The 15694-nt window shown below is 43.8% G+C and overlaps 1 protein-coding gene across 6 annotated transcripts in view; it reads left to right on the forward strand.

Moving 5' to 3' along the window:
- MAP4K3 (mitogen-activated protein kinase kinase kinase kinase 3) overlaps positions 1–15694 on the forward strand; it is an 883599-nt gene that overhangs the window by 204038 nt on the left and 663867 nt on the right. For all 6 annotated transcript variants that reach the window (XM_082251934.1, XM_082251933.1, XM_082251935.1 and 3 more), the window contains exon 4: positions 5710–5774. In XM_082251934.1, coding sequence (XP_082108060.1) covers positions 5710–5774 — 65 coding nt within the window. The remainder of the gene's footprint in view (positions 1–5709; positions 5775–15694) is intronic.

Here is a 15694-nt window from a genome sequence, read left to right on the forward strand (position 1 = left end):
CTGCATACTTTTTCCAGTAATGTGACTGAATCATACTGTAGTCACACAGACAGACATCTAGCATTTTCAAAAGGAGGCCTGAGATGGTAGCCCCCCAATTCTTCTTTCATGAGCCACTTTATTACAACAGCAAAAACACTAAAGAACAGACAGAAAGTCACATTAAAAATTATCATAAGATAAACATAATAACTTACAATATGTGCTTACTGAAAATACAAAAATGTTTGGTAATGTAATCCTTTGTTCTAGGAACAAGTAGAAGTGGAAGTAATTTTGGACTATTTTATATTAAATTTAGTAGCTGCTATTTGATATCAGTGCATAGTTATGCCAGTGTATTTGTATACACTGTACATATTCTTTTTTTTTTTTTTTTTTTTTTTGTGGGAAAACAATTTCCTTTTCAACCTGCAGTGTTGCACTCCATAGATGGTGTATGGAACACCCTCCAGAAATGTTATTTCCTGCTAGTGTGATTGGCTTGCTGACTTTCCCAGAAGTCTGCACAAGTCTGATTTTGGTCATCTCCTGCAATAAAAATTTCATTTTTGGTGAGATACTCCCAAAGGGACATTATGTCTACAGGGATGCAGACCCTGACACTTTCCTTACGAGAACCCTGCAAACGCAGCAGATAATTTGATAACAATAAAGTAACTCCCATTCACATTCTTGAGAATAACAAAGATAGTAATCTGCAACAAAGTATGTTAAAATCCTTGCAATGTACAGTATAACACCCAGAAGGGAATGTTATATTTCTCTTTTGTTCATTGACAGACACAGCGCTCCATATTCAGAACCATAGGGTTATATCGCCCCCTACAGGAGTAGGACACGGGGCAGAAAATACAACTTTTGTCGTTGCTACGTCAGCAGGGGTTAGCTGTGCTGGGCTACTTGGACGAACTTCTCTTGCGAGCGAAGTTCTCATCTGCATTGATAGACGATGTGGAGATCACTATCCAGACCTTGAAGGCGTTCAGTTGGCTTCTGAACTGACAGAAGTCTGCCCTGATCCCGTCCAGGAAACTGGATTACCTGTGTCTGACTCTGGATTCAGCTCTGGCCAGAGTGCTGTGATTTATCTGTTGCTGTCCCACAGGTGGTCCTCCCTCCAGACTTGCGAGTGCTGGGCCTGATGGAGTCTACCTTTGAGTGCACAGTGCCATACGAGGTCCCTTCAGAGGGAGATCCTGGTTAACTGGGACAAGTGTTCAAAGTCTCTGGAAAATCAGTTTTAGCTGAGCCGGGAAACCAGGGGTTTCCTGGTTTGGTGGCTTTGTTCTCCTCTTCGGCAGGGCAAGTCTTTTCACCCCTTGTATTGGACAGTGGTCACAACGGATGCCAGTCTCTCCGGGTGGGGAGGTGTTCTGGGGCTGAGTTCCGCTCAGGGTTGTTGGACACTGGAAGAATGCAGACTACCGATCAATGTCTTGGAATTTTGGGCCATCAGGCTGTACCTGGATCACTGGACGAATCAGGCTCCGGGCCTCTTTGCTTTGTTCCGGCCCTCTCCACTGTACACATTCCAGGTGGGAAAAACTGGCAGGCAGACTACCTCAGTCGGCAGGTGTTGGACCAAGGGGAGTGGTCCCTTCATCTGGACGTGTTTCATCTAAAATGGCTAAAGTGGGGCACCCCCCAGGTGGTCCTGTTGGGGTCTCGGCTCAACAGAAAGGTACCAGGTTTGCTTCTGTGCAGGATAAAGGCCGAAGGGATTATGGTCATTCTGGTGTCCTTGGACTAGCCTCGCCGGTCTTGGTACGCTGGTCTTGGTATGCTAAATGAGTGTGATTGCTTGCAGATGCCCCTTGGAGGCTGCCTCTCAGGGAGAACCTCCTATCCCAAGGGCCGATCTTCCATCCTGCTTTACAATCAATGGCTTTGATGGCCTGGTTGTTGAAAGCCAGGTGCTGAGAGATAGAGGTTTGCCTGGGTCAGTAATTCCGACTATGCTACAGGCTAGGAAGTCTACTTCTAGAAAGATTTACCATTCTACATGGAAAGCTTACATTTTGTGGTGTAAGTCGATCAGTGTTCACCCTTGTTCCTTTCCGGTGGCTCGGAATTTGACCTTCCTTCAAAGAGGTGTTGAGCAGAAGTTGGCCTTGGGTACCATCAAGGGCCCTTTGTCTGTCTTGGGGGGGGTCTTCTTTCAGCGACCCTTGGCCAAGTATTCCTTGATGTGTATTTTCATTCAAGGGGTTCAACACCTGGCCTCACCAGTGCGGTCTTCTCTACCGATGTGGGATTTGAACTGGGTGCTCTCATTTCTCCAGAAGCCTCCCTTTGAAAATATTCGGGAGATACCCCTGCTTACGCTGTCCCATAAGGTTGCCTTTTTGGTGGCTATCACCTCTGCTCGCAGGGTGTCGAAGCTGGCAGTGTTATCTTGTAGTACCCCTATTTGATGGTCCACAAAGATAAGGTGGTTTTTCGCCCATCTCCATCCTTCCTTTCTAAGGTAGTCTCTGATTTCCATTTGAATGAAGATATTGTGTTGCCTTCCCTGTGGCCCAAACATCCTAAGGAATTTGCTTAGCATGCCTTGGATGTGGTTCGGGCGATTTGGGTGTATTTTGCAGCCACGGAGTCTTTTTGGAGGTCAAACTCACTGTTTGTGATCATAGATGGGCTACGAAAAGGGCTGTCTGCTTCTGCGACCATTTTCATATATATCAGACAGGCGGCGACCCAAGCCTATTCTATTAGTGGTCAGGTTCCTCCTTTCCCTGTAACAGCGCACTCTACTCGGGCGCTTAGTGCTTCTTGGTCCTTCTGTCATCAGGTGTCCGTGGAGCAGGTTTGCAAGGTGGTCGCTGACATTGACTGGGAAGAGGAGACTGCTCACTCACTAAAGGCCCGTCTCCTCATGGAAACCTTACAGGACAACTACATGTCTCAGTTGGTGGATTCTCCTACTAGAAAGAATGCAGTGCTAGATCTATTAATTACTAATGACCCAGATCTAATCTCAGATGTAGGAGTCCGGGACAACTTTGGTTCTAGCGATCACAGGATGATCCCATTTTGCGTAAATCACAATATAGCAAGGCAAGAGGGAAAAATAAGAACCCTAAACTTCAGAAGGGCAACTTTCCCAAACATTGCTCAAAGATAGAGGAAATAAACTGGGACCAAACCCTAGGAACACTGACCACGGAGGAAAAATGGGAATGCTTTAGGAACATATTAAACGAAAGCATCTCACAGTCCATTCCTATGGGAAATACATTTAGAAGAGCCAAAGCCAAACCTGGCTGGCTAAACTGTAATGTAACAACAAAACTTATTAGAGAAAAAAAGAAGTATAAATTGGAGGGCACATTATCGGCTTTCCAGCAATACAAGGAATCAAATAAGAAATGTAAATACGAAATCAAAATGGCTAAAATCAACTTTGAGAGACAAATAGCAGAGGATAGTAAAAAGAACCCTAAGAAATTATTTAAATATATCAACAGCAAAAAAAAACGAGATCAGAGCATGTTGCACACATAATTAACGATGATGGGAGGATGGTTACAGAGGACAACCGTGCTTAATGCTTTCTTCTCCTCAGTCTTTACACAAGAATAGGAGGGGTACACTGACCATGACTATATGGTTAGCAGTACTTCACTGGACTTGCCAATACATCTGAGAGTACTCAAAGAACTCAGTAAGGTTATATCTAGACCACTGTTCCTGTAATCTGCTGACAGTATTTTGACAGGTGACTGGAGGAAAGCTAACGTGATACCGATATTCAAAAAAGGGCAGAGGCAAATCCCGGGAAATTATGGGCCGGTCAGCCTGACGTCAATAGTATGTAAACTTCTGTAAGGGATGATAAGGGACTATTTCCAAGAGTTTGCTAAAGATAACATCATCAGCAGTAATCTGCACGGGTTTACAAAAGGGTGTTCTTGTCAAACCAATCTGTTAACATTTTATGAGGAGGTGAGCTAGATAGGGGGAGACCAGTGGATGTGGTGTACCTGGATTTTACTAAGGCGTTTGATACAGTTCCCCACAAACGCTTATTTTATAAAATAAGGTCTGCAGGCATCGACCACAAGGTTTGCTCTTGGATACGGAGCTGGTTAAAGGGGCGTGTCCAAAGGGTGGTAATAAATAACGCATACTCAGACTGGTCTGGGGTGGTAAGTGGGGTCCCCCAAGGCTCAGTCCTGGGACCATTTTTGTTCAATTTATTCATAGATAGCATTAAGGATGGGATCATTAGCTCGATCTCATATTTTGCAGATGACACAAAATTAGGCAGGGCAATAACTTCACATCGTGAGGCAGAAATCTTACAGAATGACCTAAGCAAAATAGAGTGGGCAACTACATGAGGAGAAGTGTAAGGTATTGCACTTGGTTACTAAAAACATAAAAGCACAACACACTTTAGGGGGGGAACCTCTGGGAGAATCAAAAATGGAGAAAGATCTGGGAGTCTTAGTAGAAGATAAACTTAGCAATAGCATGCAATGTCAAGCTGCAGCTGCCAAAGCCGGCAGAATATTAGCATGCATAAGGAAGGGGATGTATTCCAGAGATAAAACTATAATCCTACCACTTTATAAAACAATGGTCCGACTGCATCTGGAGTATTCTGTCCAGTTCTGGTCGCCAGTCCTCAGAAGGGGATGTGTTAGAGCTGGAGAGAGTCCAGAGAAGGGCAACTAAACGAATTTGGGGATTGGAGTACCTTAATTATGAAGAGCGCTTACAAGCGCTTGATTTATTCTCCATGGAGAGGAGACGCCTGAGAGGGGACATGACAGTGATTTACAAATACCTTAACTGTGAACTCAACATAGAAAATAAACTATTCAGTCGCAAGGACTGCATGAGGACACAAGGCCATACAATGTGATTAGAGGAGGAGTGTTTTAACCTCAGGCTACGCAGGGGGTTCTTTACAGTAAGGGCTACAAGACTGTGAAATTCTCTACCACAAATGGTAGTGACTACGGGGAGTATGGCTACTTTTAAAAGACTCTTGGGCTTTATTCAACCTCAACTACTATGTAACTTTCACAAAATTCTACAAAGTAGATGTGTTGACATCTGCGGATGCTTCCTTTGGCCGCAAAGTTTTCCAGGCTGCTGTTTAGAGGGTCTGATCCCTCTTTGGGGGTGTATTGTTCAGGTTGGGTTCCACTTGTTTTTTTTTTTTGGTCTTCTGTTGCTCGGTTGGCTTTCTCTCTTTAGCCCTTGGTTTTTTTATGTCCCACCCCTCATGTTTTGGCACTGCATTGGGGTGACGTCCCAGTGGTTCTGAATATGGAGCTCTGTGTTCGTCAGTGAACGAAAGCGAAAATATGATTTTTGTTACCGTAAAATCCATTTCTCTGAGTTCATTGACGGACACAGCACCCACCCCTCTATGGAGTTTTGATACTTTCGATACTGCTTTTTACTAAACTGAAGGCTTATACCAGAGAGGGGGGGTTTATTCAAGTTAGGACTGCCCATAGGCATAGCCAAGTTGTTTTTTCTGCCTAGTGTCCTACTCCTGTAGGGGGCGATCTAACCCTATGGTTCTGAATATGGAGCACTGTGTCCGTCAATGAACTCAGAGAAATGGATTTTACGGTAAGTAACAAAAATCCTATTTTTCTCAACAACAGTAGAGTTACTCTCAAACATCATTTTTGATTATATCTTGGTCATAACTTTTTTTTTTCTTTTTTTTCTGTGTTTTGTCAGGCGGGATAAGCTTTGGATTTGCATGGAATTCTGTGGAGGCGGATCTTTACAAGATATATACCATGGTAAGAAGAATATTAAAAATGAAATCATGTTTGGGAAAATTGGAAAATATAGGGGCATAGAGACATATTTAGGGAGATAATAGATTTTAATCCTAAAGAAACTTTTATTTAATTTAGCTAATTTTAATCTGCAGCAGAAAAATGATAGCTGAACTTTAGTTGTTGTGGACAACACAGACTGGTTTTATATATTTTTTTTTTATTTAAAATTGATATAGATTTTTTTTTTATTTGAGCTTTCTGTCTTCCCCAGTTATGGTGACTATTTGTCCAACATTTGTGCAGACGTTTTTAGGTGATAGAATAAGCCCTGTAGTTTTCTAGCCAGAGAGGTGTTGGTTTGTTTCTGCTCTCACAGAAAAGGTCGAATTTAAACAATTAAAAAAACAATTAAAAAACACCTGTGAAAAAATGAGCTCCAATAGCTGCTGCTCAGAACTGTGTACACCAAAAGGCCCCTTTCACACTTGTGCGACCTAAAAGTCACATCATTTTTCTGCATTTGTGAGTGGACCGAAACAAATTGGAGCTGGGCTTATCCACTGTATGAAAAAAAAAAACATCCCATGAAAATAATGAATACTATTGTGTGCAATAAAAATTATGCGATTCATGCTCTAATGTGCAGTGAAATAGTTCAACTCACAAAATGCTATAATGTGCAATAAAATAACTGTATAAATTCCAAGGCAGTTCAGTGTACTGATATATCCCAAAAATTCATGAATATCATAAATGAACCTATACCCTTCAAAGTGCATATTCAATAAAAGCACTTCCAGTGCTCAAGAAATGCCAACTTACACATGTAACAAATAGTTCATTTAAAGTGTCTCGTGCTTAGTGTGTGCCTTCAAAACAATCTTCAGAGTGCTACCACCAATCTCCTCCAGGAATCAGACTTGCTAAAAGATGTTGACCCCTTATATTAATAAGAAGGTAAAACTGCGCCCAGGAATACTCCACTGTCTCTTTTAATTGGCCCCCCCTCCGGAGTGTCATGGGGGGGGCTAAATAAAAGAGACAGTGGAGTATTCTTGGGTGCAGTTTTACCTTCTTATTAAGGTAAAACATTAACCTCTTTACGACCGCCCACCACAGATGTACTGTGGTAGGCAGCCGCTCCTGCGCAAACCGCCGTAACTGTTCGGTGGTCGTGAGCAGGAGGCTAGGCCACTCCCGCCCCCGCTCATCAGCGGAGAAGCCAATGCAGTGGGCAGGCGGCTCCGATTGCCGCCCGACACCCGCAATCGTTCCCCGCTGAGAGAGAAGAACAGTCAGCTGTTGTAAACACAGCTGACCGTTCTTTTCCCTGGAATGATCATAGAGCCCCTGTGATCATTTCACAAGCCACGCCCCCCACAGTTAGAATCAATCCCCTAGGCTCACATTTAACCCCTTGATCACCCACAATGTTAACCCCTTTCCTGCTAGTGTCATTATTATAGTAACAGTGCATATTTTTAGCACTTATTACTGTAGTAATGTCACTTGCCCCCCAAAAGTGTCAAAAATGTCATTTAGGGGTCCGATCTGTCTGCCGCAATGTCGCAGTCCTGCAAAAAAAATCGTAGATCGCCGCCATTACTAGTAAAAAAAAAAAACAATAAAAATGACACAAATCTTAGTTAGTAGACGCAATAACTTTTGTGCAAACCATTCAAAATACGCTTATTGCAATTTTTTTTTTACCAAAAATATGTAGCAGAAAACAAATTGGCCTAAAATGTTAAAAAATTTTGATTTTTAATTTTTTTTTTGGGAATGTTATATAGCCGAGTGTGAAAAATATTGATTTTTTCCTCAGAATTGTCGCTATTTTTTTGTATAGTGATCAAATACCACCAAAAGAAAGCTCTATTTGTGGGGAAAAAAAGGAAGTAAAAATGTCATTTGGGTACAGCATTGCATGACAGCGCAATTGTCAGTTAAAGTCACGTAGTGCCAAGTTGGAAAAAGTGGCCTGGTCATTAAGGGGGCAAATGCTTCCGGTCTTAAAGTGGTTAAAGACAGCATGTCCAATATGCATATGGGAAGTTATAAAAAGTAAACCATTATGGTGTAACACATCCTTATTAAAATCTCCTAAAGAATTAAAAGCAATGCACTCACAATCTTATGTACCCTCCTGGGATGAGTTTGTTTGCACAGTAGATAAGTGCTGCTTTACTTTTTTGTTTGTGTTAACTCACAGAAAATGTGTTTGTTTTTAACCCACTTCCCCCTAATAGATTTACCGGTACGTCCTTGGGTTTCAGGGGTAATAACAGGATGATGCCTGCACAGACAGTCATCATCCCGGTATCGTTGTTTGCAGCCGGCGATTTTTTTTTTGAGGAAGTGATCTGAGTGGCTAATTAGCCACTCGATCACTTCTGCTGGTTGCAGAAGCGGGTCCTGCCCCTCTCCCGCGGCTGCTGCTGCCTCTCCTGGGATCTCTGGTCCCATCCCGGAGACCGAGAGTGATGCGGCTGGCAGCAGTTGCTGCCCTGTACAGAGAGAGAGAGGAACTGACGTTGTTCCCTTCTCCCTGTAATCCTGGAAAATGGGAGCGATGAGTATTCGTCACTTCCGGTACCGCCCCTTTGTTTACCTGGCAACCAGCGGCCAGAGAAGCAGCTGATCAGACCAACACAAGTGATGTTGTTTATCCCTTGTGATAGCAATAAAGTTAGTGTAAAAAAAAAAAAAAAAAAATTTTTTTTTTGTATTAAAAAAAAAAAAAAATTTAAAGTTCCCCCTTCCCACCATGCTTACGTGCAAATTTGAATGCATACATTACTCCCGCACGCATATGTAAACAGTGATCGAAACACACGTGAGGTATTGTCACGAACACTTGATTCACACTTTTATTCCCGGGGTACGTCACCTGGCTCCTCCGAGGAGATCCCCATTGCCTCCATGGGATCTCAATCTGGTTTTGTCTGTTATTCAAAAGCCTCCTTTTAAGATTATTTGGGAAATTTCTCTGCTTTCCTTGTCGCAGAAGGTTGCCTTCTGTCCTGTCGTTCACCTTATTTGGTGGTCCACAGGGATAAAGTGGTTCTCCGACCAAATCCTTCTTTTCTCCCTAAGGTGGTGTCAAATTTTCATCTTAATGAAGACATTGTGTTGCCTTCCTTATGTCCTAAGCCTAAGCATCCCAAAGAATTTGCCTTGCACTGTTTGGATGTGGTTTGGGCGATAAGAGTTTATCTGACGGTTACTGAGTCCTTTAGAAAATCTGACTCCTTCTGTCCTTACGGACGGTCCTCGCAAAGGTTTGGCTGCGTCTGCTGCAACCATTTCGAGGTAGAACAGGCAGACGATTGTTCAGGCTTATTCACTCAAGGTTCATGTTCCTCCTTTCCCTGTAAAGGTGCACTCTACTAGAGCGCTGAGTGCCTCTTGGGCCTTTTGCCATCAGGCCTTTGTTGTACAGGTTTGTAAGGCAGCGACTTGGTCGTCTGTGCACACCTTTACAGAATTCTGCAAGGTGGATTTATTGGCATCTTCGGATGCCTCGTTTGGCCGCAAGGTTTTGCAGGCTGCTGTTTCGTAAGAGAATGTTTTTTGATTCTCTTAGTGGTCTTTAACCTGGGTGAGCTTCTGTTTGGTTGTTCTCAAGCTCCTTGTTACCCAGTGGGCTAAGTTAGCCTCGGAGTTTACGTTACTTTCTGGTTGCGTTTTTCCCACCCCTCCTGCCTATACTACTTTGGGACATCCCATTCATCTAATGAAGATGGAAGCTGCATCTGTCAATGGACGTTAGAGAAAACAAGATTTTTGTAAGATCTTTCCATAAATTTTTTTTCTCTGAAGTCCATTGACAGACGCAGCACCCGCTCCTCAGATATGGGGATGGGTTTTTCTTCACTGCTTGCAACTAAACTGGTTTGCTAAGCAGAGGGCGTGTGGGTTATGCCTGTAGGGACAGCCCCGTGGGCATGTACATTTACATTTTTCCTGCCTAGACTACTCTGGCAAGGGGCAGCATAACCCAGCTAATGAAGATGGAGGCTGCGTCTGTCAATGGACTTCAGAGAAAAAGATTTTACGGTAAGATCTTTTTTGCCGGGCAATACGGGGTAATCCTCTCCAGAACCATGTAAAGAACTGTTGGTGAAAAAGGGGGGAACATAAATTGAAACCAATACATATTTCTGCTACCAAAGTGTAAAAACCAGTATCACAAATGTTCCCTGGGGATTAGTATGGACCTCCTCAATCTGACAGGGGAATGCCCTGTGAACCAGTATCAACACTCCTCTGGCAAACACAGAGTAAGTGGCATGAAAAGCCCTCTGTATCCATGGCTTCTTCAAAGCCAGGATCTTGCTGCCTGTGAGGTGAGTCTCCTGCAAGAGAATCCGCTGAGGAGAGTGAGATTTTATATATTGGAAAAGGAGAGCCTCTTTGAACTTAGAGTTATGCCCCCAAACATTCCATGAGAGAACTGTATAGGAGGCAACCTCACGTGTAGACAAACTGGCGATATTGTGTAATGAAAAAACATGAGATGAATTGTAATGCATGACTACAACTCATGAGCAGCAAGTTTTTTGGAAAGCAGCACCATATAGCAAAAACAAGAACACGAAAAACATAACCCCAGGTCACACCGAAGTGCATTCCCTGCCCAAATCCGACAGCCTCACAAAAATGAGGAAGGGAGCAGATAGAGGCTTCATACCCAAAACTAGTAACACAACTGGTGATGGTAATCCAAAAATATCTGTTCAGTAAGGCACTTAATAGGTCTCGTAAATTAACATGTAGGAACTGGATTTCACAGTCATTAGTGCCACAATTAAAAAATTGGAGGAAGAGAAAATAAAAAGTAAAAAAAAGGGTGGAGGGGGGGGGGTTCGAGAAGAGCACCATCAAGGTTTGTAGCAAAAATGGTGTGAGGGGGGTAAGTATTGCAAGCTGAAATATTCGAATCACCAATCTCAGCAAAGCTTTTGGAGCTTTAACAGGATAGGCAATGGCATTTTCCTTATGACAGGTAGATACAAATAAAAAGGGGTGGAAAATAGGGGATAAAAATATTTAAAAGGAAGATCAGCAAAATATAGGGAGGTAAATGCAAACCGACTCCTGCATGATTTGACTCACAGAGCTATGGAATGGATTTCAGGGTAAGCGCATCCAGAAGAAAATGATAGAGATGGCTCTGCAGGTATGTTGTAGGAGTACAGGCAATAAAGTGTAATGGGGACCTGTTTCCAAGGCAGTCGTGATATATCCATTTCAATGTGCATCCAACCACTCAGAGGCCGCTTCAGGGGTATCGAAAAATCGAGCTCGCTCACCATCAATGATCTTCAATCTACTCGGAAAAAAAAGAGTGGACATTCTTGTCCCAGAGTCTTCTGTGGACTTCAGTGAATGATCTACGGCAGGGCTTCCCAAACTTTTTTGGGCCGAGACCCACTTCTGAATCAGCACCCTCATAGACAGTATAAGGCAGGCAGAGGACAGAAATAAACCACCCCAGGACAGTGATTAGCAGGCTATATGGCACTCACCCTCCTTTCTCTCCCAGCGGTCCACAGTGAAGGTAAAGCCCCTGTTTGCCCTCTCCAGGGCCCAGCACACCTCACCCAGAGTCTCCATGATGAGGAGCTCTAGGCTGGTCTTGGTGTCCTGACTCTTCTCCTTCAGATCCTCTACTGGAGTCACAGAAGCTGCCATGAACTCCTGACACCGCCAGGCCACCTGGTCCTCCTATGACACTGAGGCTACTGTCTCTGCCAGCTATAGCTGAGAGAATCCCGCCACCAGTCTAGCCACCACCGCTGCCATCAGCAGGACCGAGGAGCTGGCTCTGCACCCCATGAACATATCCTACATAACAGCCCACATACGTACTCACTGATGCAAGTATCCCCCTCGCAGGAAATGCAGACCAGCCTCTGTAAACTGTGTGGGTGAGGTCCTGAATCCATCGCGATTTGACTGCTCTGGCTCTCTGTAATTTGCGCCGGCTCTCACAGCACAATTTAAGCGGGGCCAATTTTAAGTGATTTCCGGCTCAGTGGGACCCACTCAAACACAGCTCGTGACCCACCAGTGGGTCCTGACCCACAGTTTGGGAACTCCTGATCTACGGCATTGCTGAATTTCTTGTGAATAATCAGGAAAAAAGAGAAGTTTAGTAGTCTCATACTTTAATTCAGGGGTCGGCCCCTGAATGCGGCCACGATCCCCGTAGTTTAACAGTCGCAAAAGGAACGGTCGTGGCGGGGCTCCCGGATAAGGGGGGTTGGGGGGACCCTGTGCGCCTTTTCGACCATGTACTGTATATGGCTGGCATAGTGCCCAGATTGAAAAGGGTGACCATGAGCTGTTGGGCTAACTCTGCATTCCTATTTCCTTCTGCTCGCTCTGGTAGGCGCAAGATTCTGATATATTTTCCGTGTCAATTGCTTTCTCACGCAGGGCTTTAACTTGTAGCTGTAGGACATGTATTTCTCAGGAATCAGTATGCACCGTGTCTTCCACTGCCGGGATGTGGTTCTCCTCTTCTGACACCTGGGAGCGAAATCTGTCTTGATTGTTGTGGATCAGACTGATGTCCGTGGCGAGAAAATCTACTTTCGCTGTAAGTGTTTCAGTGCTAGCAGTGATGGCAGTTAGAATGTCTGCGCCCGATGGGGAGACAGACGCCTCTGGTCCCGGAAGGTCTGTGTGCCTACAGACGTGTAGGAACCTCACGGGCAAGATGGTGGCGGGAAGTAGAAGGCTTAGAGCGAGTGTTGTGCAGATTGATTTGAGCCATCGGAGCCGGGCTGAGGGGCCACTGCATGGTAGTTACAGTAGAAAGCCCAAGTGTGTGGAAGAAAACGGAGTTATCCTTTTTTTGCAGGATAAGCCCGAGGATAAGATGCAAGATTGAAGCTCCTGTGCCACACGTCTGATCGCGCTCACAACCCAGCCACACCCCATCATAGGCATATTTTAAATGATACAGAATATCAACCAAAATTCCAGAAAAAAACACATGATACAAATGCTATAAATTGAGATGCAGTTCAGTGAGCAAAAGTATTCGGCCCCCTTGAACTTTTTGACCTTTTGCCACATTTCAGGCTTCAAACATAAAGATATAAAACTGTAACTTTCTGTGAAGAATCAACAGCAAGTGGGACACAATCATGAAGTGGAACGAAATGTATTGGATATTTTAAACTTTTTTAACAAATATAAAAAACGGAAAAATTGGGCGTGCAAAATTATTCAGCCCCCTTAAGTTAATACTTTGTAGCGCCACCTTTTGCTGCGATTACAGCTGGAAGTCGCTTAGGGTATATCTCTATCAGTTTTGCACATCGAGAGACTGAAATTTTTGCCCATTCCTCCTTGCAAAACAGCTCGAGCTCAGTGAGGTTGGATGGAGAGCGTTTGTGAACAGCAGTTTTCAGTTCTTTCCACAGATTCTCAATTGGATTCAGGTCTGGACTTTGACTTGGCCATTCTAACACCTGGATATGTTTATTTGTCAACCATTCCATTGTAGATTTTGCTTTATGTTTTGAATCATTGTCTTGTTGGAAGACAAATCTCCGTCCCAGTCTCAGGTCTTATGCAGACTCCATCAGGTTTTCTTCCAGAATGGTCCTGTATTTGGCTCCATCCATCTTCCCATAAATTTTAACCATCTTCCCTGTCCCTGTTGAAGAAAAGCAGGCCCAAACCATGATGCTGCCACCACCATGTTTGACAGTGGGGATGGTGTGTTCAGGGTGATGAGCTGTGTTGCTCTTACGCCAAACATAAAGTTTTGCTTTGTTGCCAAAAAAGTTTGATTTTGGTTTCATCTGACCAGAGCACCTTCTTCCACATGTTTGGTGTGTCTCCCAGGTGGCTTGTGGCAAACTTTAAACTAAACTTTTTATTGATATCTTTAAGAAATGGCTTTCTTCTTGCCACTCTTCCATAAAGGCCAGATTTTTGCAGTATACAACTGATTGTTGTCCTATGGAGAGAGTCTCCCGCCTCAGCTGTAGATCTCTGCAGTTCATCCAGAGTGATCATGGGCCTCTTGGCTGCATCTCTGATCAGTCTTCTCTTTGTATGAGCTGAAAGTTTAGAGGGACGGCCAGGTCTTCGTAGATTTGCAGTGGTCTGATACTCCTTCCATTTCAATATTATTGCTTGCACAGTGCTCCTTGGGATGTTTAAAGCTTGGGAAATCTTTTTGTATCCAAATCCAGCTTTAAACTTCTCCACAACAGTAGTTCGGACCTGCCTGGTGTGTTCCTTGTTCTTCATGATGCTCTCTGCGCTTTAAACAGACCTCTCAGACTATAACAGTGCAGGTGCATTTATACGGAGACTTGATTACACACAGGTGGATTCTATTTATCATCATTAGTCATTTAGGTCAACATTGGATCATTCAGAGATCCTCACTGAACTTCTGGAGAGAGTTTGCTGCACTGAAAGTAAAGGGGCTGAATAATTTTGCACGCCCAATTTTTCAGTTTTTTATTTGTTAACAAAGTTTGAAATATCCAATAAATTTCGTTCCGCTTCATGATTGTGTCCCACTTGTTGATTCTTCACAAAAAATTACAGTTTTATCTTTGTTTGAAGCCTAAAATGTGGCAAAAGGTTGAAAAGTTCAAGGGGCCGAATACTTTCGCAAGGCACTGTAAGTATTTTATCCCCAAGCAAGACATGACTCAGTACATGGTGGAGAAACCCTTGTTGGCAAGCACAGAGGTAAGATGTTTCTTGTAGTTGGTTACCAGGTTTGCCTACACATCTCAGGAGGGATTTTGGTCCACTCTTTATAGATTCTCTAAATCCTTAAGTTTTCTTGGCTGTTGCCTGGCAACTCAAAGTTTCTGTTCCCTCTATAAATGTTCTATAGGATTAAGGTCTGGAGACTGGCTAGGCCACTCCATGACCTTAATGTGCTTCTTCTTGAGCCGCTCCTTTTTTGCCTTGGCGGTATGTTTTCAGTTATTGTCATGCTGGAAGACCCCCTTCTTCAGTGTTCTGAAGGAAAAAGGTTCTCATCCAAGATTTTACAATACATTGCCCCATCCTTTGGGCCCTCTATGCTGCAAAGTCGGCCTGTACCTTTAGCAGGAGAAACAACGCCAAAGCATCATGTTTCCACCTCCATGCTTGACTGTAGGGATGGTGTTCTTAGGGTCATAGTCAGCAGTTTTCTTCTTCCAAACATGGCATATCAAGTTAATGCTAAAGAGCTCAATTTTGGTCTCCTCTGATCCCATCACTTTCTCCCAATCCTTCTCTGAATCATTTAGATCAGTGGTTCTTAACCTTGTTGGAGGTACTGAACCCCACCAGTTTCATATGCGCATTCACCGAACCCTTCTTAATTGGAAAAATAAAATATGATTTTTTCAAATTCAAAACATAGGTATATATTATTTTAGGTATATATTTATACATAGGTGCACAAAATCAACAAAACCATTAAGAACAAAGAACAAAACCATTAAAACATGATTTTCACACAAAAACATAATGAATATTTACTGCAAATTACTGTGACTTCTGCTGTCGTCTTTCAGAGACCAGTTCAGAAATGGGCAGCTTTATCTTGGCAAGTGCCACTCTCATGTTATTATCATGTCTCATGTCACCTCACCCTGGCCTGCTGTAAGGGGGGATCTATATGGGGGACGGGACCTCACCTCACCCTGGCCTGCTGTAAGGGGGGAGATCTATATGGGGGATGGGACCTCATCTCACCCTGGCCTGCTGTAAGGGGGGATCTATATGGGGGACCTGGTCCCCCATATAGATCCCCCTTACAGCAGGCCAGGGTGAGGTCCCCCATATAGATCCCAGGTCCCCCATATAGATCCCCCCTTACAGCAGGCCAGGGTGAGGTGAGGTCCCGTCCCCCATATAGATCTCCCCCCTTACAGCAGGACAGGGTGAGGTGAGGTCCG

Source organism: Pelophylax lessonae, assembly GCF_965119305.1.
Source record: "Pelophylax lessonae genome assembly, chromosome: 3".
Taxonomy (NCBI): domain Eukaryota; kingdom Metazoa; phylum Chordata; class Amphibia; order Anura; family Ranidae; genus Pelophylax; species Pelophylax lessonae.